The 26,870-nt window shown below is 39.1% G+C and overlaps 1 protein-coding gene across 2 annotated transcripts; it reads right to left on the bottom strand.

Moving 5' to 3' along the window:
- Positions 1 to 63: 63 nt before the first annotated feature.
- API5 (apoptosis inhibitor 5) lies at positions 64 to 26,163 on the bottom strand. 2 transcript variants are annotated; one of them, XM_070229330.1, is made up of 14 exons: positions 25,923 to 26,163; positions 19,390 to 19,551; positions 18,195 to 18,288; positions 17,641 to 17,706; positions 16,980 to 17,131; positions 15,542 to 15,748; positions 14,721 to 14,825; positions 13,478 to 13,567; positions 12,269 to 12,450; positions 10,709 to 10,802; positions 9,822 to 9,878; positions 8,430 to 8,506; positions 7,522 to 7,658; positions 64 to 2,191 (listed from the first exon to the last, which is right to left on the bottom strand). In XM_070229330.1, exons 1-14 carry the CDS (start codon positions 25,989 to 25,991, stop codon positions 2,109 to 2,111), a joined length of 1,575 nt encoding a protein of 524 aa, XP_070085431.1. In that variant the 5' UTR covers positions 25,992 to 26,163; the 3' UTR covers positions 64 to 2,108. The 2 variants fall into 2 exon arrangements, with proteins under 2 accessions (XP_070085431.1, XP_070085430.1); XM_070229329.1 differs by having other exon boundaries at positions 64 to 2,186; positions 25,923 to 26,153.
- Positions 26,164 to 26,870: the final 707 nt, after the last annotated feature.

Below are 26,870 nucleotides of genomic sequence, written 5' to 3'. Positions count from 1 at the left end.
AATGTTTAATGAATATCCAAGAATTTTAAGTTATCATAATAACAACACATCAAGACACAAAACAAAATTACAAAAGGAAATTTATTTCAAAAGCATAAGGGAACATTTACAATTGAACAAGGTGATAAACAGGTGTCTTGCAAAAGAAAAAAAAAATACATGGCATGAAGTTTTTCATTCAAATTTTTGAAGCAAAAATAACCTAAGGTGTGCACTATTGCCTTAGGAAAGGAAAAGGGAACAATGAGGTGGTAAAGGATGGAAAACAGTCAACTCAGTATCAAACTTGAGAAAGTCAAGTCACTCCTGCTCAGCTTTGAGTTTACAAATATGCTTAAAAAAGAAAAGGAGGAAAAGTTACACTTAACGTTCAAAATGATATAACTGTAGTCCCAATACAGTTTCTGTACTTGAAATGGCTTTAGGCCACTGGCTGATCTGCCTCTGAGGTCCAGACTACCTGGTCACAGTTTTCAAATGGCAAATTCCATATTCCTATGTCTGTTCAGATTCCAAGGGAGCTTAGGTTCAGCTCATAATCTTCTGGAATGTTTAGAGATTATTGCCACCACTCCATAGTCAAGCTGACCAACTTCTTTTGCTCACTTGTATCATTCTAGTCTTTAAAAAATAGTTCTTCCATAAACATGTGCAGTAATTCTAACAAAGGGGTTTTGCTTTCTCCCAATGTAGAGGTAACAGTAATGACGACACCTGCACTGGAATCACAAACTATTCCTCAAAGAATATGTCAAACTACTAGAAATGTCATTCAGGCATTAAATTGAATAGCAAACTTGGGGAGGGAAGATTAACTGTGGAACAAAAATATATGAAACATTCAAATGGCAGAGCAAAGGGCCTATGCTACTAAAAATGCCCATGACAGTAACACTCCACAAACCCCCCATCTGTTGTTTTAACCTAAAGATTCTATTGACTAACTTATACAATAATTGATTAATAACCTGAGAAGTTAAAATCTTGAAAGTGGCAAAAGCAAACTGAGAGAGCATCCCTTACTTACTGGTACACCATGTTATCAAGTCACTTTTCCTGGGTTGCTCTGGATATTAAATCCCCAAATTCTAATTACTCTATCTCATCCTGTAGAAACCTATATGTACATCAGATTCAATATTTTGGCTGTATTTCTCCAACAGGGATCCAAATTTATATTTGAAAATGCAGCCTTTGTTTATTTTTAGTTTTAAATAACAATAATCATGTAAGTGCAACTGACTCAAAATCCTCACTACTGGGAAGAAAACCTAGAGAACAATAATGGATTCAGCCTCAAGAGGATCATCACCGTGTCAAAGACTACCCGTTCCTGGAATTTAAAAAAATGATTTGTGTAGTCAAGTTTCACAGCATGCATATATATATATATACACACACACACACATATGCGCTTATGTATGTATGTATATTATACATACACATTTCTATTCAAATAGTTAAGATCCCATATTCAAAAGTTCCTATCACAACATACGGAGAAGAGTTAAGTAAGCAGTGCAAAGCAAATTACTTCCTCCTAAAAATGTAATGTCATTTCTACATTTTAAGAAAGCTGATAAGTATTTTGCTTTTATAACACTAGGTAGGAATGCTGCACCATTGCCTAGCAGCTTTATTAAAAAAGAATGAAAATAAAATGTTAAGATTGACCATTACTCTTCCCCATATATTGGGCAAAAAAAAATAAGACGGGGAGAGGAAAATCAGTAACTTTTCAAAACTGATGATCTTTACCAGTTATCAGAAATGGACTGAGTTTCACTACATTTTAGACTTTAACAGCTCTCAATAACAAATTATCAAGATGTTTAAAAATAAAAGATTCACAATATGAAGTCTGAATTATGAGACTGCAAAAACAAGTCAAGATTGTGGACAAAGCATCCAAAAATATCGCTGTGGTTTTACCTTGGACACAACCATGGTCTGTTAGAAAAGTAGATCATACATACAAAGGTATAAAGAACATTAAGTTTTTAGCTGAAGGCAGCAGTCCTTTTAAAGGGACATCCCCGGCAATCCAATGAGTAGGAGAATTTAAGTATATTAAGCTCATGACAATGCTGAAGAGTGTGATGTCTTATTCAGTAGAGTCTTCCCCGACTACGATTTCCTCGTGCTCCCCAACCTCGGCCACCTCTACTTCCCCTGAAGGCTCCTCTCTGCTCTACGAAAAAGCGAACAAGGGTTTAGGTCTTGCTCAGGACTTCAGGGTACAGCAAACACAGAACTGTAGCTCGTAGCTCTGAACGTAGCAGTGGGCTCTATAAAACCGCACCAGTATTTTGCTAGTCCCTCTACAAAGTCCATCTGTGCATTAAGCCAGGGCAACATACACACCAAAGCACGTATGGCAAGCTGCCAAATAGACTCATAGGACGTACTCAATTAAATGTATCCCATTAACAAAGATGTTTCAAGGTGACAATTTTGTGATAACTGCATTTCTTAGCTCTTTATTTTGGTGCCTATCACTACCAAAGATAAATAATGCACCTATAAAAACTTCTCTTTTAACATGGAATTAACAGAAGAGCCACTGGGCTTCAAAAGTTAGTGCCATAAATGCAAAATATCTTAAACTATAATGCTCAATTTTGAAAAATGAGGCTAGACTGAAAAACACTTTTCAAATGCAACCAACAGGCAATTTGTTTTGGTCACAATATTTCAAGCACCTGGACACATAAAAATGTAGATATAAATGCGGACAGCTTTTCTTAGTGCTTTATCAGCTGTGTGAGCTGTTCAGAACGCTGTCACAGAGCTGATACAGTGTTTGGATTACTCATGTAAATCAGACATCTTTTACTGAAAAGTCAAGTCACTTGTGTCACACGGTAGAATGAGTCTTTGATTCATTGGTTAGTCTCTTATAGCTCCAGAGAAATATTCCTCACAGGAGTCTTTCCAGTGAAGAAAACTGAGGTTATCAGCAAGGCTGGACTTTTTGTCATACATAAATGAATTCAGAGGCTCAAACTTCTAACTCCAGAGACCAGATCTCGGCACTGAACCTTCAGCTTCCTCACTGCAGGAATCTTGTTAGGAGCAATAAAAAGAACCTGATGTGGCCATTTTTGATCCATAATGTTGGAGGCTTGAAAAATTCCTATTGATTCCAGTATTGCAATCCATTTTTTGGCATTATGGCTACAAATATAGTTACCTTATTTGGGTGATATTTTGATGTCTCTTTTTTCCCCTCCAGAAACTCTGAGTTAGAAAACTAACTGGACCTTTCCCCTGCCTGGCCAGTATTGATCTGGGTAATACAATGGGATCTGATTTGAAGTCCCCTCATGTCATGACACATTTTTCTAAGTTCATCAGTATACAGACCATTTAAATGAAATGATCACCCTTCATTACTCTAGTGAACACATTCAGAAAACCAGAGGTAGTCTGCGGGCAAGATGCTCCAGTGATAGATGCAGTAACCGCGGGTGCATCCAGGGAGTGCAGCAACCTTTACGTAGGCTCTAACTCCTGCATTTTTGACTGTTCAAGACCTGGGCCTCATCTATGCAGATGTCTGCACATTTGCCCCCTCCCTTACTCATTATAAAACCTTCATTTCTCAGTTAATTGAACATCAACACACTTAGCATCCTCTTAGATATCATTATTAGCAATAAGCTAACAAACTACTAAACTCTACCCTTTCAATTGTTTCTCAATCAATTTTAATATGAAGAACTAGGTTACCTTCAATTGTTCAGCTATATCTAATGAGTTTAGTAAATACACTGTATGAAGGTATTAGCCTATATTGGCTATTTCTTTTTGATCTGCAACTCATGCAGCCATTTCTACAGTACAGGGAATCTCCAAATTTTCTTCTTTTTGAAGGGCTCCAATCCTGATGGACCACTCTGCACTTTCATGATCTTTTCAGTGGTTTCAAGCTTATATCACTAACTTAAAAAACCACTGCTCCCAGTTAAAATTATACTTTAAAAATTGTTGTTAGGGGCTGGCCTGGTGGTTTAGCAGTTATGTTCATGTGCTCTGCTTTGGCATTCAGATCCTGGGTGCAGACCATGCACCGCTTGGCAAGCCATGCTGTGGCAGGTGTCCCACATATAAAGTAGAGGAACATGGGCACAGATGTTAGCTCAGGGCTAGTCTTCCTCAAAAAAAGAAAGAAATTGTTTTTATATTCTAAAAGGCAAAGGGTGAAAGACACATAGACCTTCTCACTTGCAACAGACCCATTCACTGTAATATTACTACTACCTGTTTCTCTAATAAAGCAATAAATTTCCCAACCCTCAGTGTCCGTGACTTTTTTTTAAAAACCATCCAACCTGTCGTCCCTGGAAAAATAAAACATCAGCTTGGCTGACACAGAAAAGTGGAATTATGATGATTTTGCCAAACGCGGGTAATAAAATCTATGTCTTAAAGACTTTAAGAGCACAAAACGTTTTTTCCCCACCAATTTTGAGGTCAGCACTGACATCCCAGAAAAAAACAACATGCTTCTTTCTGCCCGACACAGTGCCAGTTCTCTAAGAAATGGACATAAAGATGGTGGGAAAAATCTGGAGGAGAACAGGTCCACCCACTCTTATCTGGAGTACCAAGAAGTGTTCTCAACTGAATGGGTGAAAGGCAAGAAAACTCTTCAAACTGTTACTGTGAGAATACCTATAACCTGATAACACTCAACTCCCAAATGTAAAAAAGTATTAGGAATTTTGCTCCTACTTCCCAAGAAGAATAATCAGAGTTTACTTTCCTTTGTAATTCAATTGATGATAAGCACCCCAATTACAAGGTTGACCTTCTAGGAATATTGCAGTACTCTTAACACCAGACACAAAAGACAATTAACAGGCATGCGTGTTTTGCCCTTCTGACACCTTGATTTTCATCTTGACTAAAACAAATCACATACAATCCCAAGACTCTGCATTTTCCCCTCTCCTTCCCACACATTATATCATCTGATTCTCACTACCAGGCAGGCACCGAATTTCACAGGGCAGAATCCTCATGGAAACTCAAGAGTAACTGACTTGCCAAAGGGAAAAGGAATATGGTTCTTTATGTATTGCCGTAGCTCTCGATTATTTTCATTTAAGTTGAATGAAGACAGTGTCTGAGATAATAGTTAATGTTAAGAATGGTTCTGACAGACACCACATTAAATGATATAGTGGCAGATGACAGTGTGACTGATATTTGGTAAAATGATGTAACAGAATCCTTTCCATTTACAAAATGCTTTCACACATATTCTTGCTGAGGAAGATTCGCCCTGAGCTAACATCTGTGCCAGTCTTCCTCTATTTTGTACGTGGGTCACCGCCATAGTGTGGGTGCTGATGAGTGGTGTCGGTCTGCACCTGGGAACCGAACCTGGGCTGCTGAAGTCGAGTGTGCCGAACTTAACCACTAGGCATGGGGCCAGCCCCCACAGAAATTCTCATTTCAAGTATTTTTCCCCCTTACTTGAAGTTTTTAAGAGCTCTGTGTTATTCCTATTTTTAAGGTAAAAAAAGAGAGGCACATTTACATATTATTATATAAGTGAAATAATTCAGTGATCTTTCCTACACTAAAGTTGCCTCAGGGTCTGACTGGGGTAGAAGGGTTCATCTCACAATCTAAAATTGTTTTTCTATACTCTGTTTGCTCAGAGATTAGAGGAATTTAGTTATTGTAGGAGGAATTTACTTAATGTCACAATTATCTCACCTTGGAAACAATTACAGAGACTATATGCTTCAGAATGTACTATTTTTGTAACAATTTCTGCAGAATTAATTCTGACTGGTAAGACCAATTAACAGCATATTTAGTTGCTATTGTTATTACACTTTGTCTTCTTAAGCAAGATTAAATGATATTTTCATCCATTCTTTGAAAAGATCTGTGAGGATGGAAGTCAATGAGAAACGAACTTCACTTCTTATTCAACTGCCCTTGGCGGGAATGGACTAGGGAAGGCTCTCCTGGCACCAACGGCTACAGGTGATGGGACCACTGCACCCTGGGCAGTGGGGGAGACTGCAGTGGGACACGTCTTCCTTGCCAGATGAGGCTTTAACATTTGACTCCACTGCTATGACTTCTTTTGAACTAACACAGAAGAGGGGAGGACAAGCAGTAGACTGACAAAGTTGAAGAAGGATCATTAATAAATACCACATCTGCCAGAAGCTATATCCATCCCTGAGGGAGAATGCACAGACTGTCTTGCCTTGAAGCTAGAGCAGGAAAACCAGGAATGGATGGGTTCACGCCAACTTCCTTTTTTTTTCTGTTGGCTCCTCTGAATACAAAAGGCATATTTTTCTTTTTTAAGTTCTTAGTGTTGCGTGCTCAATTCAGTGTGTCCACACGGGTGGATGAGAAAGGAGTGGGATAAGCTGTTTTCCCAACAGTCCTAGGTGCTCATGCTAACTCAGAAAAATCACCCAAAAGAGGTACGACACTATAGATGGTCAGCAATTAAAATCAAGTGCAACACAATTCCTGCTTAATCTCTCACACTGCTTGTACCCAAACGGAAACGCTCACCATAATTAAAGTACAACACAATTCCTGCTTAATCTCTCACACTGCTTGTACCCAAACGGAAACGCTCACCATAATTAAAGTACAACACAATTCCTGCTTAATCTCTCACACTGCTTGTACCCAAACGGAAACGCTCACCATAATTAAAGTACAACACAATTCCTGCTTAATCTCTCACACTGCTTGTACCCAAACGGAAACGCTCACCATAATTAAAGTACAACACAATTCCTGCTTAATCTCTCACACTGCTTGTACCCAAACGGAAACGCTCACCATAATTAAAGTACAACACAATTCCTGCTTAATCTCTCACACTGCTTGTACCCAAACGGAAACGCTCACCATAATTAAAGTACAACACAATTCCTGCTTAATCTCTCACACTGCTTGTACCCAAACGGAAACGCTCACCATAATTAAAGTACAACACAATTCCTGCTTAATCTCTCACATTGCTTGTACCCAAACGGAAACGCTCACCATAATTAAAGTACAACACAATTCCTGCTTAATCTCTCACATTGCTTGTACCCAAACGGAAACGCTCACCATAATTAAAGTACAACACAATTCCTGCTTAATCTCTCACACTGCTTGTACCCAAACGGAAACGCTCACCATAATTAAAGTACAACACAATTCCTGCTTAATCTCTCACACTGCTTGTACCCAAACGGAAACGCTCACCATAATTAAAGTACAACACAATTCCTGCTTAATCTCTCACATTGCTTGTACCCAAACGGAAACGCTCACCATAATTAAAGTACAACACAATTCCTGCTTAATCTCTCACACTGCTTGTACCCAAACGGAAACGCTCACCATAATTAAAGTACAACACAATTCCTGCTTAATCTCTCACACTGCTTGTACCCAAACGGAAACGCTCACCATAATTAAAGTACAACACAATTCCTGCTTAATCTCTCACACTGCTTGTACCCAAACGGAAACGCTCACCATAATTAAAGTTGCCCAAATTGCTGCTATATTTCCCACTAGGAGGATTATAAATCTGCCTGGCATCCCTTTTTGGTCCTGCTGGAGACTTCTTGGGTGGTGAACCGGAAGTTGTATCTTCACTGGCTCTCTTTTGCCTATAGAGTAGAAAGAAAAGCAATAAAAAAAACATTCTATTATACCAGAGGCCATTAATAGACTTGTGATTTAGCATACTGGCTATAAAAGACATCCTAAATATGACAGTCACATCAGAAAAAAGGAAATAACGTTCTAACGTCATCAAATTAACTGAGCCTTAGTTATGCAGACCCTGTCAGAGGGCATTTACAAGGCTTTAAAATAATCTGGAATACATGGCTTCAAAGACTATATGCAAGTGACTCATTCTGTAAAACTTGTCAGAAAATCTAGTTATGCCACAGGAGTACAAACAAGCCTGAAAATTCCAGGGTTGTATTCCCCCAGTTTATTTCGTAAATACTGGAATTAGATTTTATATTTTAAGTCATGCTTCTAATACTCATATTTTAACATCTTAAGAATCATTTAACTAATAATGGCCCATTTTGTATAGTAAATGTAATATCTGAATTCGGATTTTCATATTTATAAATCATAAATATTACAACACTTAAATACCTTATTTATTTATTTATTTTTTAAAGATTTTAGTTTCCTTTTTCTCCCCAAAGCCCCTCGGTACATAGCTGTGCATTTTTAGCTGTGGGTCCTAGTTGTGGCATGTCAGACGCCGCCTCAGCATAGCCTGATGAGCGGTGCCATGTCCGTGGCCAGAATTTGAACTGGTGAAACCCCAGGCCGCTGAAGCAGAGCGCATGAACTTACACCACTTGGCCACGGGGCCGGCCCTCCATAAATCCCTTTTATATATATATATTTCTTACCCAATCTCGACCTTTTGTACAGGTTTCCAGGATAATGTTACTGTGCTCTTATAAGAAGGAGGAATGTGGAAGAGATCCTGAAGAGACAAAATCAGACAAGATTTCTAATATATTTGGTGGTATGGGAAGTCTAACCAGGGTAGAAAACAGGGAGACACATCTTAAAGATTAATTTTAGGAGAAGCTGCTTTAATTTATCCTTCTTGCTCTGGTGGTGACAAAAGTAAGGAGCTAAAAAAAGCTGCAAGAGAAAAGTAAACAGGGACAATTTTGTTTACAAATTGCATCTATTACCTCATTAATGTCATTTTGAACCCTTCACTTAGGAAACGGCAGCTAAGTTTTTTCTAAATGTCATTTCAAGTTCCAGGATAAAATGTCAATATTTATCAACTTTAATAAACAAAGTCAACAAATAAATGTTTCTCTTGCATAGATGCCGTCACCACACTTTAAGCACACTTACAGGTGCTTTCAGGAAAATACAGTGTGTCATCTGCATTTGCTTTCGCAGATTTTTGAGTGGTTCAAAATAAGAACAAAACTAAAGGCCTGGCTAATCATGTTTTTCTTCCCCTTAAATATCTAACCTCATCCCTCAATGTCTCACCGTTCCTTTCTCTGAAAAGCTTCCCTCTCTGTTCTGATAAAAAAGAATTATTCCATGGGATTCTACCAGATTAGTGTTAAGGTATAACCACTAGTCCCAATTTTGTTACTGACAGGCTTTGTGTTCTAGGTGATACAAATATCATTTCTTTCTCCTATCTGGCTGCAGTACTGTTAACCTGTAGTAACAAATCATGGCTACTTCGTTGTGATTCTTTTGTTCTCTCAAGTTATTAGTTTTTTATTTAGGCCATTAGATACTTGGGGAAGGAAAACAGAACTTAAGGGTATTTATGGCCTAATGGTAAGGCACACCACAGCCTAGAGTAACAGAAAGCTCTCAATTTATTACACAGACAAGTTAACAGAAAAGACCACAGGAAAACATTTCATGTGCCACATAGGACTGTCCCTTCTAAGTGTAAGCAAAGCAGGACTTTATTGACGGTTCAAAAGGACCCAATAGCATTAAGTCTGAAATTTGAGTCTAAATATATCTGCTCCAATGCTTTGGGCCAGAGAATATTTGCATGCCTCCCTTTGTTTGCAGTATCTTCCATAATAACTTCTAAATAAATAAAACAATGTAACGTAAGATTTTATAATAGCTGCAGAGACTTCACTCAGTATCATAAAAAGCAGAAAGCTTTAAAAGGCCAAACTTTTAGAGTGCAATGGCATGTCCCCTTAAACAGTACCATCAGAGACCTAAAGACACATGGAAAATCTCTTGCACTAATTTTCTAGCTAGCTGGGAGGACTGGGTAAGAAACAAAGACTTACCTTGATTAAAACATTGATATTATTTGTTATTTTTAATGCAACAACTTTAATCTTGTTCTGCAAAAGAAAAACAAAATTAAATTAAAAGGCCAATACTTTTATGATGCATATTCCATTCCCATATAGAACTAGAGTAATTGTTTTTCTCTTTCAGAATCATTTCTACAGTTAGAGAATTCCTTGGTTTACATCTGTAGATAACGCTTACTTCTATTTCTTGACTCTAAACCACTGTAGAGATGGCAAAGAAAGCAAACAATCTTTATGTTCCCTTGACAAGTTAGAACATTTAAAGTGTTATCTACAATTTACCTGAAAAATGTGTAAGAGACAGATCATGTGCACATAGGAGTTGTTTTAAAAGAAATCAGTTTAAGTTATAGGAAGACACAATGAAAACTTAAAATATTTCATTAGGACCAAGATGAAGACTGATCAAAATAGGTGAGATCAGGAAAAACCAAAAAACCCCCAAACAAACACACATATAGTTTGGTATAGAACTGGCAGGTTAATCTTTTTTTCTAATGTAAATTAATATTTGGGCTTCAAAACAGTGAAATTAAAAGCATCACAACCATCAATCAAATATTTAAACAAAATGTGCTGCTCATGAGACCCTAGTGAAAGGTTGGTATGTATCCAAGTTTGGTAACAAACTGTTCACAAACATCGAAAACATTTAAGACATTTCCACAATGATAAAAATATAACAGCAAATAACTAAATATGCAATCTTCTAACATATTATATCTTCAATATAGACTTGTATCACCAGTTCAAATAAAGTTGAATGTTACTTTTCAATGTATGAATTCAGTCTGAATATGTACTAAATGGTGGCTATTATAAAAATTTCCTTACAAGATGTGACCCAGCATTCTTACCTCTTCTGTTTTTAAGGCCTCGCCCGTTTTACCCTGGAGAGCCAAACGAAGTTGTCTGATATAAACCTGCAGGCCCCGTGCAAAGTACTGCAGCCTAAATGAAGAAGTATCTGTTAATTAGCAAATCATCACTTCAACTTTGTTTTTAAACTCAAAGAATCTTGTGGTATAGCTAAATGATCTTTACCAATAAAGAGTCATTTTTTGACGTCATTTTTTTAAATTATCAATGCATGATCACAGGAGATACACAAATAAGTAAAAGCAGTTTTCCTTTCGGAAAAATAGGATAAAGGAAATACTCAACCTGGCAAGAGAAAGACCTATAGCGCTGTGCTAAGCAGCTTGTGGAGTTAACCTGCAAGGCACGTTCTACCTCAGGGTGAAATGTGCAGGGGCCGTGGACTAGAATCAGGTGCCTGGTAACCAGTCTCCACTGGCCAACTGAAGGTCAAGTGACCTTAGACAAGTCACTTACTTTCCATTTGTTTATCTGCTAACAAGCCAGTGTTTGACCTGTTTGTACCCCCGGATCCAGTTAAAAATAAAAAATTGCAGATTTGAGAATTTATTATAAATTCTAGAAGTAATCTCTTCCAGTTTGTTCCCAGGTAATATGTGAAGAAAGGAGGTACCATAACTCCATCCTGCTGACTTCAAGGAATTCTGCTTGACAACTTGGCTTTTTTTTTCATCTTTAAAGTAATTTTTTTTTTTTTAAGATTTTATTTTTTTCCTTTTTCTCCCAAAGCCTCCAGTACATAGTTGTGTATTTTTTAGTTGTGGGTCGTTCTAGTTGTGGCATGTGGGATGCCACCTCAGCATGGCTTGATGAGCTGTGCCATGTCCATGCCCAGGATTCGAACCAGTGAAACCCTGGGCTGCCGAAGCAGAGCGTGAGAACTTAACCACTCGGCCACGGGGCCGGCCCCCTGTAATTTCTTAAGTTGCCTTCTTCTGAGCAAATGCATCACCAAGTATTAAACCTCTGTCTTACCAAAGAGTAGAGGACAGTAACAGATGATACAGTGGCCAAGCATTTCAGAATTTAAGATGTGAATTTGTTAATGGAATGTTTCAGTCCAAAGTGTCTTCATGAAAACTACTTATAGACTTCTCCAGTGCTGCTCCTCTGGTAACACTATAATAGCAGCTGCAGTTTACTGAGTACCCACTATGTGCCAGGCACTGTGCTCCAAGCTTTCCACTCATTGTCTCATTTAATTCTCACAACTCTGTGAGGCAGGTACTATGATCATTTCAGAAGTGAGGAAAATCTGGAGCGGGGTGGTTAGAGGGGTTAGGGAAGCTGCCCAAGATCATAAAGCAAGTGGGGAGAGCCTGGGTCCATTTTTTGAAAAGTTCCTTCTCCTCCATGGATTTGCTACGCCACAGCTACCATATGTTTACATACATTCCTGGTCTGTGGATCTTCCACTCTGTTCCACCGGGGGGAGGCAGGGTGGAGAGAAAGAGCTCGTAAGAGGAAAACAAAACCCAGGGAGCTTCAAGACAGCCATCACCTTTGCCAAGGATTAGGCCACTTCGATCATACATCACCTGATTTTGAAATCTTTGAGCTTTTCTGCATTCAGTTTGGCTGTTAAGAAATCCGGAAGTTTTCGGCCCAGCTGGTGAAAGCTGTACAGCAAACATTCCACGTAACTGAACTGTAGCTTGGGTTCTTCATTACCAGCATTCTCCCCATTTTCTGCTTCTTCTGGAGGGAGAGGCATGTACTCCTAAGAGAAAATATAGAGATGTTTGCAATCTGTTCTAAATAATTAAAAACATACACTCAAGTAATTATAGCGCGTGCTTCTAAGACCTGAAGCATTAAAAACTATCAAGGTGAGAAATTTAGAAAACTTAAAATATTTCATTCATAAGATATCTCTTTTACCTGTTGGATTAATGAGGTAGCCTGTCAACTCTCCAGATTAAGCTATGTTACAGCTGCTGCTACTACTAATGACAATGAAAGTAGCTAACGTTTATTAGGCACTTACACAGATGAAGGAACTGAAGTTCTGAGAGCTTAGGTAACTCTCCTATGGTGAAAGGGTAAGCTGAAGAGTCAGGATTCAATCTATGTTTGACATCAACAGTTGATGCTCTTAACCACTACTACATTATGCTAACTCCAAAAATCTTTTCTGAATATTAGTCCATAGTTTAAGTATTTAGTCTCTTTACATTCAAAGTAATGCCACGGGCATTCAATATGTGTTACAACAGCCCAGTAGGTACGACAGGTCTGGAAGAGCACCAGATGTTGGATGACTCAATTCATGCTGCAGGCCTAACGTTGATCACTGTGTCACTCACACAACTGCTCACATCCAAAAGGAAATCACTTGGAAATGCTGAAAATGATTTTATTAGATGGCCTATTTTCTCTACAATTATGACTTAAATGACTTTATTTCCTGGTTGCTAAAGCTACTTGGCCGTGGGCAGCACCTAGATGGGGACCTGGAGCAAATGTAAAAAATATTTTGATGAAGGGAGAGCAGAAAGACCTACAATATAAATCCTGTATTATATTTTATGCCAAGCATCAACAACAGAAGAAATGCCAAAGATTAAAACAGATATTTTTTTAAAAAGTAGACAACATGTGGCCTGAGCAGCTAACAATACTTGCTAGAATTACTGTCTAATCTAAATTTCAAAAGCAAGTTCTCCATAACCCAGAAATTAATACTACACTATTAGACTTTGGGGCTATATACTGACTATGCCATAAGGAAAGAAAAGAGCTCTTACCAATAACTTATCAAACAGTTTCCTTAAATTTGTTTCTAGCTTTTCCATGTCACCACAAAATGAACTCATCTCTGCCAACAGTTTCAATACCTAAAAAACACAATTCACTGTTGTCATTTTTTTGAATGAGCAAGGGCTATAAAACAAGAATGATTCTAGTTAAGTATTTAAGACTGCTTATTTTTCAATTATGCTTTTATGGAATCATAATGTTTGAACTGGAAAAAGAATTTAGAGATGCAGCCTTGTATTTGAGGAAACGGAAGGTCAGGGCGATTGTGTGACCTGGCAAAGTCACAATGTATGTGAGTGGCAGGGCAGACCCTAAAACCCAGATCTCACGACTCACTATGTCTGTGAGAAGTAAGGAGAAGAATGCACACGACACTTTCTGCTACAGGTTAATAATGTACTATGAAGACACACTGAGGAAGAACTCTTAATGGCAAAGAATTATTTACTAACACTTAGTGTGGGCCTCACTTGCTATTAACTTTAGTCTCTGGGTACTAACCCCAAGAACTGGTAATTGCCACTATTCTTGAGGCTCATCTCTGCTTTACTCAACCCCAGTCTGATAAGACAACCCCAGGACATTTGAAGCAAACTTCAAACCATAGTGTCAGTGCACATGAGACTCTTCTCTATCCCAAAGACCTACGAGGGAAATGGCACATGTTTCCATATTCCAGTTCAATTCAACAATCATTAAGTGCCATTCAGAATCGGCTCTGCTCTAGATTCTGGGGATACAGAGATGAATCAGGTTAAATGTGGAGCGAGAAACAAATGTAAAGTATCACATGTGCTGTGAAAAACATATATATGTGTACATTGAGATACATATATATATGTACATATATATGTACAGTTGAGATACAAAGGGGAGAGAGAACAGTCAGTTCTTTTGGAGAGGGGATAAAGGATATTTTGTGTTAATCTAGCTTAAATCTGACTCTGTAAGACAGAGAGATGAGAATTGTCATGAATTAAACACCTTATTTAAAAATATTAAGGCTACAGAGGTAGAGAGTGATAATAATGAAAACTACAGGCAGTGCTTTCCCACTGCAGCAAACTTTCATTGACTCCATAAAGCACTCCTATGTGACTGATCCTGGGGCAGAGTGCTAGCTACACCAGACCTTTACTCTCTTAGAGATCAGATCCAAGTTAGTGGTTTACATTTATGTTAAAATATGGGAATGCCTTTTCAGTGCTAAAAGCAGAAATTTTTTCTTACCTCCAACTGTATATCAAGACCTTCCACTGGGGTAGTCAAGGAACTCAGGTTAGGGAGAACCTGCTCACAGAAATAAGTCACAAATCTCGTGGAATGCACATTTTTCTGTAAAAATCCAAAGAACACTGAGTTGTCAAAAAAAGAGATATTCTCTCAAATATAATAGTAAAATGTCACTCAACAAATACTAACTGAGCACCTCAGCATCAAGTACTGTGGCGACAAATACAACATGGTGCATACCCCAGAGCACCCCAGAACCAACCCCAACAGACAGTAAGAAGTTGCTGCAAAGTAATCTGGAGCACGGAGGCGTCTGTACAGCTTCGAACTCTTCCTTGATTCTCAGGTCATATTTGGGGGGAAATTTCAGTGCTGAATTTCAGGCTGTACATTTCTCAAAAAGGAGGGCTCCTTTAAACTGTGTTTTTCAAACTATGCTATTCACATCCCAGAAACCTCAAGGCCAGAGGAAGCACAAAGCCAGAGATAAAGAGCATATTTACCTAGAAATTTTCTGTTAGAAAATTTAAGAAAAAAAAGTTAAATTACTAAAGCAACTGTTTTAGAAACTTCAGCCAAACTAAAAAGCATGATACAAAGTTCTCAAGACTTTCTCAAAGTCCCTAAGCAAGACTTTAAAAAACTTCTTGCCTGCTTTGGGCTCTAAGCAACCCCACGCAGGCCTCCATAAAGTAAATATTCACTCCATTGTGTTAATACTTTTCTGCAAAGGTTTGAGGAGAATGCTCAACTGACTATCTACAGAAATAGAAACTCAGAGTAATCAAAGTCCCAGCTACGTAAAACAAAGGGCTCACAGAGAAGAGGGGTACCGCCTGCCGAGTGCACTGCAAGAGCCTGTCCACACAGTCGGGGTCCGAGGGATTGAAAGTCTGTTCCAGGTCTGCCTGTTCAGCCACCAACTCTACGAGCTGCTGTCTTCCACTCACTGTCTGTAAGCTTTTTAACCCAGACAGTATCTTCATGAACAGGACAAATTCTTCACCAGTCACATCTTCTAGGACCTGGAAAGAGACAGTTCACAATAGTATCTTTATGATTTGAACGGGAAAGATCAATACTGAAACACTAGCAAATTTCAGTTACTAAAGTCAGTTTGCTATTAATGTTTCTGAAATACTGATGAGAAGACAACTTTTAGCTTCAGGGTAAAGCATGCATTCTTAAGGGGGAGCTATTCTGTCTCCATGGGGGCAAAATTTGGTTCTTGAAAAATTTTACCCTTTTTTATGTATAAAGCACAGACATACATACAGTACGTAAACAAAGATAGAGGATACCTGTGGCATTAAAATTTCATGAGAGAGCAGCTAAGGAAATAAGTGTCTACAAAAGCTGTTCAGGGGCTAATAGCAAAAAAAGACTGAGAAATTCTGTAGTAAACTGTTAAATCAGCTTCAGTTCCCTATATTTAAAAGCAGCCTATTCACATTAATATGGGAATTGCATATAAAATAGGAGACCATGCAAGTCTTATTTTAAGCGCTCTGCATCAGCCTTTCTGTTCACTGACCAAAGCAGCAAGCAACCATGGCGTGCACCACCAGAGTGCTAGCTGGGGCTCAGGTGAAACATGCCGATACTCCCAGCTGGAGAGCTGCTCCTTTTTCTCGCACTGAAAAAATCTTATCAGTAAGGAAGTGAGTGGTGTATTAGAGACAATTGTGAATTTTCCTGAACATATTAAAAAAAGTACATTATTCCCAAACTTTGGCACTTCATGAGTAAAAAGCTAATTGTGACACACCCTGTGAATCTTGGCATCTGTAACTATGCTAGATGCTGGGAGCACAGACAAGTAAGCATGGTCTCTTGAGCTTACAGTGTCATGGGGCAGGATGAAAGAACAGTGCATTTCAATGTGATTTCATTTTCATTTTGAAGTGATCCAGAATACTATGGGAGAATATCCTAAAACTGAGGGAAGGGGTTGGAATTAGGCAAAATTTCCTGAAGGAAATGATTTGTACAGAGTCCTGAAGAACGCATAAATTTTGAGGATAACACCACAAAGGATTTAAATGTGATCACATCCCTTTAAATTAACACCTTGATTCATCATAACCAGTGACTAAAGAGCAGAATACAATATAAAAAAAGCTTGAAGTTCTATGGTGGTTCTGTTGAGATACATCATTTTATACCCAAGATAGACACAGCGCTGATGAATACTGCTAATTTCAAATATGTTCTTTTGCTTTAGAGAAGCTCTAGGAAATGATGACTGAAGCTTACCTTTTTAGATTCAGTTAGTATAAGTTCCTCTACTTCCTTTGTTAAGACTTCATCTGGTAAAGTCTTAAGTTTTGTAGAAAGGAATTTGATTGCTCGTTCTCTAACAATGTCCTCTCCTTGAAGTATCTGGCTGAACAAGCCACCTAAAGTCCCTAGAAAACAAGAGTTGTGTGTAGCAAGTCAATCCTACATTGTAACGAAGTTTTCAAATTTAACTCAATTTATAGTATTTCTTCTCAAGCGAGTTAATAAACATCCTGAATATTTTTGATACTGGCTAAATTAGTTTGAAATTTCTATAGCCCTAACCACAGGAGTGATCACATGCTTTGTTCATGGATTCAGAATCAGCTTGAGCATGACTTTCCTTTTCTTACGTTAATAATAAATAAACCCAGGTATTTTGGAAGAATTTCTCTAATGTGGCAAAGGGAGTTTCCCACCACATTTCTAATGGAAAAGTTTCGTCTGTTTTTGCAATTATTTCTGCTGGTTTTTTGAGTCACAAATATCTTGAGCTAAGCAGTTTTTTTTAAGAACACTTAGAATTTTTATGAAATAGACCTCTGGGTGAATCCCAGACTTTATCCTTAATGAGTAATGCCGAGCTCCCCAATTTTTTAAGACATCAAACACAACTCAGAACAAGAAGTGGCCTTACCTTTTGCATCCATCTTAAATATACTTAACAGGGCATTGTTCACTAAGTTAAATTCTGCAGAGTCATCTGGATAGAGAAAAAGTGGTACAATGTATAAAATAAATGAAACATATCATCGGCTTCATTTTCAAACCTAAGATTCAATGGTTTCTCAAAGATTACATTGAGAGGAGACATATAACTAAGAATTTCTCTCAAGTACCAAGAAAATACATCTTCCTTTTAAGGGTAGAGAACTTGATCTGGAATACCTGGAAAGCTTGTATGTTAAGATGGTACAATTAAGAAAATACAAGAAACTGGGGGCAGGGGGTGGGGGAATCATGATGCATCAAAATTCCCCAAAGAATCCAGTAATTATACCTTCATAGACAATTAAAAACATAACAAACAACACAAAGAATGAGATAATCACAAGTCATTAAACTTCAAACTATTGAATGAAAAAAAGAATTTTAATTTCTATCAGAGGTAGTACCTTCAGCCAAAAAATAGCGTCACTATTTCAGAGAGAACTTATATTTAGATAAAATGGTAATAATAAAATTCCTTACCTGTCTGCAAAAGCTGGGTTAGTATATCTGCCACTCGGGGGAGATTTTCTCCAGTGGCAAATTGAGGCAGCTCTTTAATTGCTTGCCGTCGAATCTGAATACGATTTCAAACAAAAATTAACCAACACTATCATCAACAAAAACAATCACCCCAACCTTTAAAGAAAACCAAAACCACAGAAAAACCATAATTAGGGGCAGAAGTCACAAAAATATAAAATGAGATTTCTAGCAGTTTAGAAATAATTTGCTCCAATTTAATATTCAAGCTTCACAGAATAACTAAAACAAAATGTGGTGGAAAAGGACTTCAAACACAATTATCTGACTGGAGCAGACAGATTTGAGACTATAAACAATGGTTTATATACCGACTGTATACAACTGTTGGGTTTGACTACCTTTGGGCACATAATATGGTATAGTACGTTCTGAAGGGTAAGAAGGGCGACAGCGCAATGCTGTATCTAAGTATTTACTTTAGAACTTTCAGTACTGACTAGTTAATACAATGTTTATGAATATATTCTGTGTACTTAATTCCAAATTTGTGGCTTAGTTTAACAAAAATATACAGGAGTTATATCTAGCAAATTCTGCATAAAATGTTGGTGATCCACCAATTTCATTTGAAAAACCAGAAGCTAATAGTTGGAAATTCTTAGGAACCTGTATCAGTAGCGAGAAATGCCAACAGTTAATTCTGTTCCAAGGAAAAACGATTTCTTCTTATTCTAGTAATCACATACAATTATTACATAGATCAGTTATTATTCTGCTATGCAAAATATTCAGGGGCATTAAAACTATATTTTATGATGTGATACTATTAGTATTTTAAATGTCTAAGCAAGCATAAACTGACTGAAAACAGTCTAATTTCATATGCACAATGTATAACAATTTAAGAAAAAGATGAGCCCCAACCTGTTTTTAACTGGGTAACAGATAAGTAAAACAAAGTAATTTGTGATTCTGTGCATTTTTCACAGTTGAAAGGTGGTAAAAGAACTAAGAGATTTTCTCAACTGTAGATTTAAGCCCCAGCATGCCATCAAGCCAGACCATATTGCAGAATTCTATTGTGCACTGATATCACTGGTACATCAATTACATTAGCTACACACAGAAAGTGTCTGAAAATGGCAAGAAAAGCATCTGAAAGCTTAGGGAAAAGTGTCAATTATAAACTTACTGATACGTCTTCATCCTCACAGAGGTCTAACTGTGCATTGATAGCAGAATCAGCCAATTCCGGAAAATGCTTAAAAAATTTCGGAATAAATTGAGCTGCTAATCTTTTTTCCTTGGTACCACCTTTTACACCATCCAATATCACTTGATAGGCATCTTTATGCTGAAAGAAAGAATAAAGCAGAAAAGAAACACAATTTTGAAGGATGGGAAGCAAAACCAACTTGTTCCAGTCTGCTTTAAATTAGTAAAATTTTACATCGGCTAAGAAATAGGGCTTATTCTTGGAGCTCTACTGCTTAAATTGGACACCTACCTTGCTACCATCTGCTCCCCCACTCCCCAGGCCTTATTTGTGAGTTGGAGAAGAGAGAAGGACAGCAATAATTTTAAGTGGAAAAAGCAAGTAAGTTTGTCGGTTTACCAACACTTCTTCATCCTACTGATTACTGACCCTAGCCTCGTGATTGTATCATGCTTAAAAATATCGTAATGAATATCGTCCAGTTCTCAAAGAATTGTGTTACACGTACATAAATATATTTGTCTGTTGTCAATTAGCACTTTGAAGGAGGAGGAGAGAATACATTCCTGAAACTAAGCTATACCAGGAAGGTTAGGAAGCTTTATTTTGCCTCATATTTTAGGATATGAAAACAGTAATTCACTCTATATAGCCAGCCAATTTTGGATTAAGACAGATTCTAATGTCACATATTTAACTTTTTATCAGAATAATACATTCAAAGCTCATTTGTTTCCTTTTATTTATTTATTTATTTTTGTGAGGAAGATTGGCCCTGAGCTAACAGCTGTGTCAATCTTCCTCTATTTTGTATATGGGATGCTGCCACAGCATGGCTTGATGAGCCACGTGTAGGTCCATGCCCGAGATCTGATCCTGCAAAACCCAGGCTGCTGAAGTGGAGTGCATGAACTTAACCACAATGCCACCACACCAGCCCCTAGATCTTTTAATGGTACAGATTTTAATATAATCTGCATAATTACTGGATTACTTTAAAAGTTCATATACTGCCAACCTATCTAACTAAAAAACATAAATTCTAAAAATTAGTTCTAAGAAATAAATTCCATCAACTGATTAATGACCACTCCTTTTACTATCTTAAACATAACACCAACTCCTAAATAACAGAAACTTCTGTGAATAAAGTCAGCTTTCTCCTGAAATGCAGACACAAAATCAGTCTTCAGGAATTATAACTTCAAAAGCATATTATATACTTTTTAGCGCAAAGGTTTGAAAAATCATAGCTGACTTCTCTACCACTTTACATTCCTGCGGTCTGCCTCATGGATTTTATGAAGTCTGTCTGGAAGCTAAGTCTCGAACAATTCTGACATCCTTTTTGTAGAGTATTACAATTCAATTTCCTTTAACTCAAACTTAAAGCTTTACTTATAAACCCTTTTGAAGGCAGTCGTTACGGTGTCTAAAATTCAATGAGGAGTCCCTGCTTGAAACAACCCATCCCCCTGCCAAGGAAAAAAAGCCTGGAATAGAATAAAAAGGAATCATTTGCAACACTCACTGAAAGCCTACTACGGACTGAGCAATGCCTTGCGTATGTGCCACACAAGAATCCTGAGCTGGGTGGGACCACTATGCCTACTTTTCGGATGAGAAAACCGAGGCTCAGAGTTCAGGAGCAGATCCAGGACCTGAAAATCGTTCTGACAGGCTCTAAAGTCAAGATGTGAGCCCAATACGAAGCTTCTTTAACCGGAGTCTTTCAAACTATGTTCTGAGATCTGAATTAACAAAGGAGGAGAGAAAGAAAAGCCTGCCAGACCTAGGACTGCCTAAAGTAAAATGAGCCCTAAATACAGGCTCCACACGGCATATAAGCTGTGATGCTGCATCCCAAACACGGCAAGCCCTTTGGAAAGTGATGACATTTTAATAGATTCAAGCTAGAAATCAAAGATTCTACCACTGGTAGGCATCAGTTTTATCAAGTAATTTCACAGACAGTTTTAGTAGACTTCAATTAATTACCCTTTATCTAATGCAAAATAAAATGATATTCTTCCTTGCCAGCTCTTTGAATGATGTCTTCTAACTATAGCATAGGGACAAGACATTTTACACAATCTCCTTAAAGTAGTAATTACTTCTGCTTTTCAAAGTAGGAAACAAGATATAAGTGATATCTTCAGTGATCACAGTGATTTAGTGACAGATAGGACTGTAACCACAATAAAATATTCTAAATATTACACAGCACTGCTTATTTTTCCTTTTTCAACACAGTTGTATATTTCAACTAAACAGATCTGTGATCCTAACAAGAAGCTTTAATTGTAAATACTTTTAATGCATTTCTAAGACTGTGTATTTGTGTATGCTTTTAATATCTAAATTAAAAAGCAAACTCTAAAGAAATCTCTTAAGATATTTTCAAGTAAAAAGTCAGCTACAATTTGATCCACATTCAGCAGATACATTCTAAAAGATTTGTGATTTGATTGTCAAAACACAACCAATATGCCTAAGTTGTCGGTGACGTGCCACGTAAAGCCATGTTTGGGTCCAAGATGCAGCCTTCAAGAAATAAAGCATTATTTCAGAAAAGAAAGGATATGGTTTCAACGAACATATTTCTCAAGAATGACATAAAAAGAAATGCATAAGGTAAGCTATATTATTACTTTCTTCCTCATACTCAATTAATAAATCTAGTTTACGTTTGACACTAAAGTAAGTTGTTACTATATATTTTTGAGGGATTATGAACTTGGTTGGTCTGTGAGTTTAGCTTAACCCTACAAAGAAAAGGTAGCAAATGAAGGGTGTTTCATGAACTATGAACACTCTTCCACCCTAAAGAGCCAAAATGTACTCCAGTGTAAGAGAACAGGAGAAATCACAGTGTAGGCATCATCCTGATCTAATCTTATACCACCTAACAACTGCCACAGTCCCTTAACAGGTGTTTGGTATTTTTTTTTTTCCAAACCTTAAAAAATCTTTGACTACATAATATAAAATTCAGTATCTACATTTTAAAATTAGGGGCCAGCCAGGTGGCATAGTGGTTAAGTTTGGCACACTCTGCTATGGCAGCCCAGGTTCGTGGGTTTGGATCCTGGGCACAGACCTACACCACTCACCAAGCCACACTGTGGCGGCAACCTACACACAAAATAGAGGAAGACAGGCACAGATGTTAGCTCAGGGACAATGTTCCTCAAGCAAAAAGAGGAAGACTGGCAACAGATGTTAGCTTAGGGCCAATCTTCCGCACATAAATAGATAAATAAAATTAAGCAAGTTCACAAAAATTTGAAACAAAATTTAAAATAATGGTGGGCCATGGTTTGCTCTATTATGGCCAGTTGGGAGCCCTGGGCAGAGTGCAGTGGAAAAGGAGGTTGAGGGGGTAAAGGCACATACTGCAGAGGAAGGAAATGTGGAGGAGGAACAGAGGCACACTGGGGCGGGGGGGGGGGGGGGGGAGGTAGGCTGAGTATGTAGGGGCAACACAGGAGCCACGAGACGAAAGACAACAGAGGACTAGAAGGTTCTGAGGTAGTACATAGTGCTTCACTTAGAATTTATCACCTGCAGTTTGCCTATTAGGAAATACATGCTCATGGTTCATATACGTGTGTGTGAATGTGAGTGTGTGTATAAAGTAAAGTTCCCTTCTTCATTCTGAAGAGAGAATACTTGTAAACAGGTTTTGGTTATCTATCTATCTATATCTGCTCCTTCTTTGAATATATTTCTTCAACTCTGAGGAAGGAATGTCTACTTAAGGGCAAGGTACAGTTCAAGAAGAAAAACTAAAAAATAAAGGGATTTAGCTTTTAACCTGAAGACTTTAAAATTTAGTTAAGGGAATAAAAAAGGTCCTCACATGAAATAAAGTGCAAACCTGAAGGACTATTAATAAATACACAGATGGTGCCAAGGAGTTCAAAAAGAGAAAGATCTGATCTGCTTAAGGGAAATGACCTGAGGAAACCACAGCTGACCTGGGCCTCTCCTGATATATTTAGAGAGCACTACTCTGAAAGGAGTATTAACAACAGTGGAGAGGGCACTCCCCTCGTGGCAGCAAGGCGAGCAACCACGGGACTCACTTCTTTGACAAAGGGTGAAAACCAAAACAAAAGGAGGAAGTTCTACATGAAGAAACTCACATATCGTCTCAGAAGTGGCCAGACAGGTATCTGGCAGGTAACTTAAGTCTCAACTGTAAATCTCCTAGTTAACATGAAAATCAGACTTTACTATATACTAAAAATGTAAACACTTTTTTCTCTCCGCAAAAAAATGTGAATGGCATCCCTTCCATTGCTTTTACTAGTTAAAATTCACAAGCAGTAGGCTGAAACCCACATCTTTTTTGGTGAGCAGTTTTAGTCATTTTCTCTGAAAAGGACGAAGTAGTCTACCATACAGCAGAAGTAGTAGGCATCTTGGTTTAGTCCAGCTTCAGTTCTCCCAGAATTCAGTTTGAGGCTGAACAAATCACTACACTTCCTTATGCAGGTCTTTTTGTCTTAAATAGTTGCTTGACAGCTGTCACTACAGTGTCATGAAAGTACTGATCTGCTGTCACCTACAGAGAATTATGCTAAAATTGTAGCACTCACCACCATGTTTGGTACACAGTAGGCACTCAGAAAAACACTGAATCACAGAAATCGTGAGCCCTCATAAAAGGTTGCACAAAAGGCCCCTTGTTGGTTTTTCACAAACTTCTGTTTCCTTAACACTCTTCCTAAGTTCACAGCAGATTTTTGCCTTGAGAAAGACATTTTTGACCTCTTGAGGGAGAGCTCTCCATATAATCTGGTATTTATCATTAAAGAGGACACAGAGAAATGAGAGCAACTCTCAATTATTCATACTATATACATATCCCAGTTTGGCTTCTATTTGCCCTAACACACTCTAAGCAGGTGGCTGCCCACCTTTTTTGCACTGCGGCTGGGGGTATGGGACTGCACTATGTATATGGTTTCAAAGTTTCCCCAGAAGATTCTTGAAACACCTCCTTGGGAGAGCACCATCTACAAACTGACTGAAATCACTGTTCTAGCTTCTTTCCCATCCAGGTTGCTGACATGCAAGAAAGTCAATTTTGGGCAGAGCAATTTGCTACAATCTTCAGCTCAGTTACAACGAATGAAAATATCTTCACTGCTAGTTCCTTCAAGGAATAATAGCAACAAACTCAGACTATGACTGACCATAGTTTTTCCCACTTCGTCTTAATAGGCAGAAAATTTCTCCTTCACAACCGACCTCACACACACACTATATACAACTACGACGGACTGTCGGTATGTCTTTCTCACTGATAATGTCAAAATTCCCTACTGACACGGAAATCTGTAGGGAAGGAAAATCATCTGATCCTTGAAACTACTATATTCACAAGCATGCATTAAGCGAAAATAAGGCTCCAACATCAAAGTGTTTTTCATTCGGCTGAGAAAGATTCTACCCGAATGACACATGTCAAGAAAAGCGGGCGGGAGGGGTACCGCCACAGCTTTGCTAATGTTGTTAGACTCTGCGATCGTCCAGGGGATAGGTTAGCAGAAGCATCACATGAAGTTGTAAAAACCCAAAAAATATGGCATAGGATTCCTAGCAACAGTGATCAAGATTACCTCTGGGAGAGCCTGGTTCATTTCCTAATAAAACAGAGGCGCGCGCGCACCTCCCCCCCCCCCTTATCAACTCAAGTTCAAAGTACTCCAGGACTTGAAAACTCACAAAGAATCAACGGTTTGGTACGGATAATTCAACAGTGCTGAAACTGTGTCTGGGGCAAATCTTGCAGGGAGCGCTTGCCAGACAACTCTACGGAAAGCTGCACTCTCCCCCTTCCCGTCCCCAACGCCACTGCACCGCCCTGTTTTATTTTCTTCACAACGCTTTTCACGGGGGAGGAAAAAAAGAACCCATCTTTCTCATGTATTTGCTTATCCCTAGTCTCTCTCTCTCGCTGTGCCTTCCGGGAGAGCACGAGTCTATCCTGAAACTCTAGCGCCCCGCTCAGCGCCTGGTGCGCGGCAGGCGCTCAAAAAACGGACTCGATAATGAAATCGTGCGCCCCCGCTGCAGTCTGGCCGAGAGGGGCCCTCTTCTGGTTTATTACAAACTTCTGTCCCCGGAGCACTCTGCCTAAACGAGTAGCAGATTTTTGCCCCGAGACAGACATTTCTGACCTCTTGGGAACTCGCAATCTAATCTTCCGAGGGACTCAGCTCCCCCGAAAAGGAGGAGAGAGACTTCAGAGGAATCGGGAGGGCAAGGCTGGCGGAGCCGGGAAACGCCACGGCGAGAACAGGCAGAGCAGCCCGGCACCGGGACCGCGCTCCCCGCGGGGAGGCCGGAGTCTACGCTCGCAGAGAAGGGCCCACCCGACGACCCAGCCGGGGCGGCCGGGAGCCCGCGGAGGGCGAGGCAGCAGCGCCCGCCCGGCCCCGGGAGCGCCTTCGAGAGGCCGCGGAGCGCCGGGCCCTGCAGGCCGCTCGGGGACTTACCTGGCCCACTTGCTCCGTGGCATCGGCCAGGATGCCATAGTTGCGGTAAAGCTCCTCCACGGTCGGCATGGTGAGCGACAAGCCCGTGGCCCGCTCCTGCTGTCGTCGTCGTCGCCGGCGCCACCGCCGCCTCTGAAGTTCTCCAAGCCTGCGACCCGCACTATTACGCCGCCAGCTGCCGCCAGCGCCGCCGCCAGTCACCGCGCACAGGGCGGCCCCGCCCCCCACGTCGACGTCGACGTGCGCGTCGGGAGCGGCCTCCGTTGACCGCCAAGGAGCCACCTGGGGCTTTGTCGCCCCCTAACGCCTGGAGGTGCAAAAAGCAGCCAGGAAGATTAAATTAGCTCACTTTTTTTGAAGGCTTATGCCTGGCTAGGAGCTCTTGGTGGGGGGTGGAAAAATACAAAGATGACTGCGTAAATCTGTGGCAACAGAGGGCAGTGGATCCAGTTTTGTTTTGTTTGTTTTTTTTTTTTTTTAGCAGAAAACATTCAAATCTCATTTAAAAAGAAACCAAACCTCTATGTCCACCAAGCTAAACAAGTCTAGGGGCAAAATTTGGTCCCCTTGAAAAGTTTATCTTTGCTTGCTGCCAGAGTAGAGTTAGGCCACTAGATTTTGTCTAATATCCAAGAGGGTAATAAATAAATGAAACCATATGAACTTACTGCTAAGAGTCTCTAAGATACAAGTTTAGATGAAAAATATGGAAGTTGCAGAACAGCTATAAAAAAGATCACATTTATGTTGTGAAAATTAGTAAAGGGAAACCTCGCTTAAAATGGAGGCAGGAGGCTGGAAGGGTGAGCTCCGATGCAGCGCCACTCCAGGTCAATTGCAGGAAAGATAGTCAATTAGACCCCAACAGAAGTCCTTAACAGGAAAGGATCTTAATTACAGGAAGAAAGGTACATTGCATCCCAAACAGAAATTGACTGCCCCAGCAAA

The sequence above is a fragment of the Equus caballus genome, chromosome 12, assembly GCF_041296265.1.
Source record: "Equus caballus isolate H_3958 breed thoroughbred chromosome 12, TB-T2T, whole genome shotgun sequence".
In the NCBI taxonomy this organism is placed as follows: domain Eukaryota; kingdom Metazoa; phylum Chordata; class Mammalia; order Perissodactyla; family Equidae; genus Equus; species Equus caballus.
This window is presented reverse-complemented; position numbering and strand designations above follow the sequence as displayed.

Bases quoted from the DNA above. Each gene is read 5' to 3' on its own strand.
- API5 (XM_070229330.1), bottom strand. From the start codon at position 25,991: ATGCCGACCGTGGAGGAGCTTTACCGCAACTATGGCATCCTGGCCGAT. The intron at 19,552-25,922 runs GTAAGTCCCCGA...TCTTTCTTTCAG, and splicing joins CCACGGAGCAAGTGGGCCAG to CATAAAGATGCCTATCAAGT. The intron at 17,132-17,640 runs GTAAGGCCACTT...CTTGTTTTCTAG, and splicing joins ATTTAAGATGGATGCAAAAG to GGACTTTAGGTGGCTTGTTC.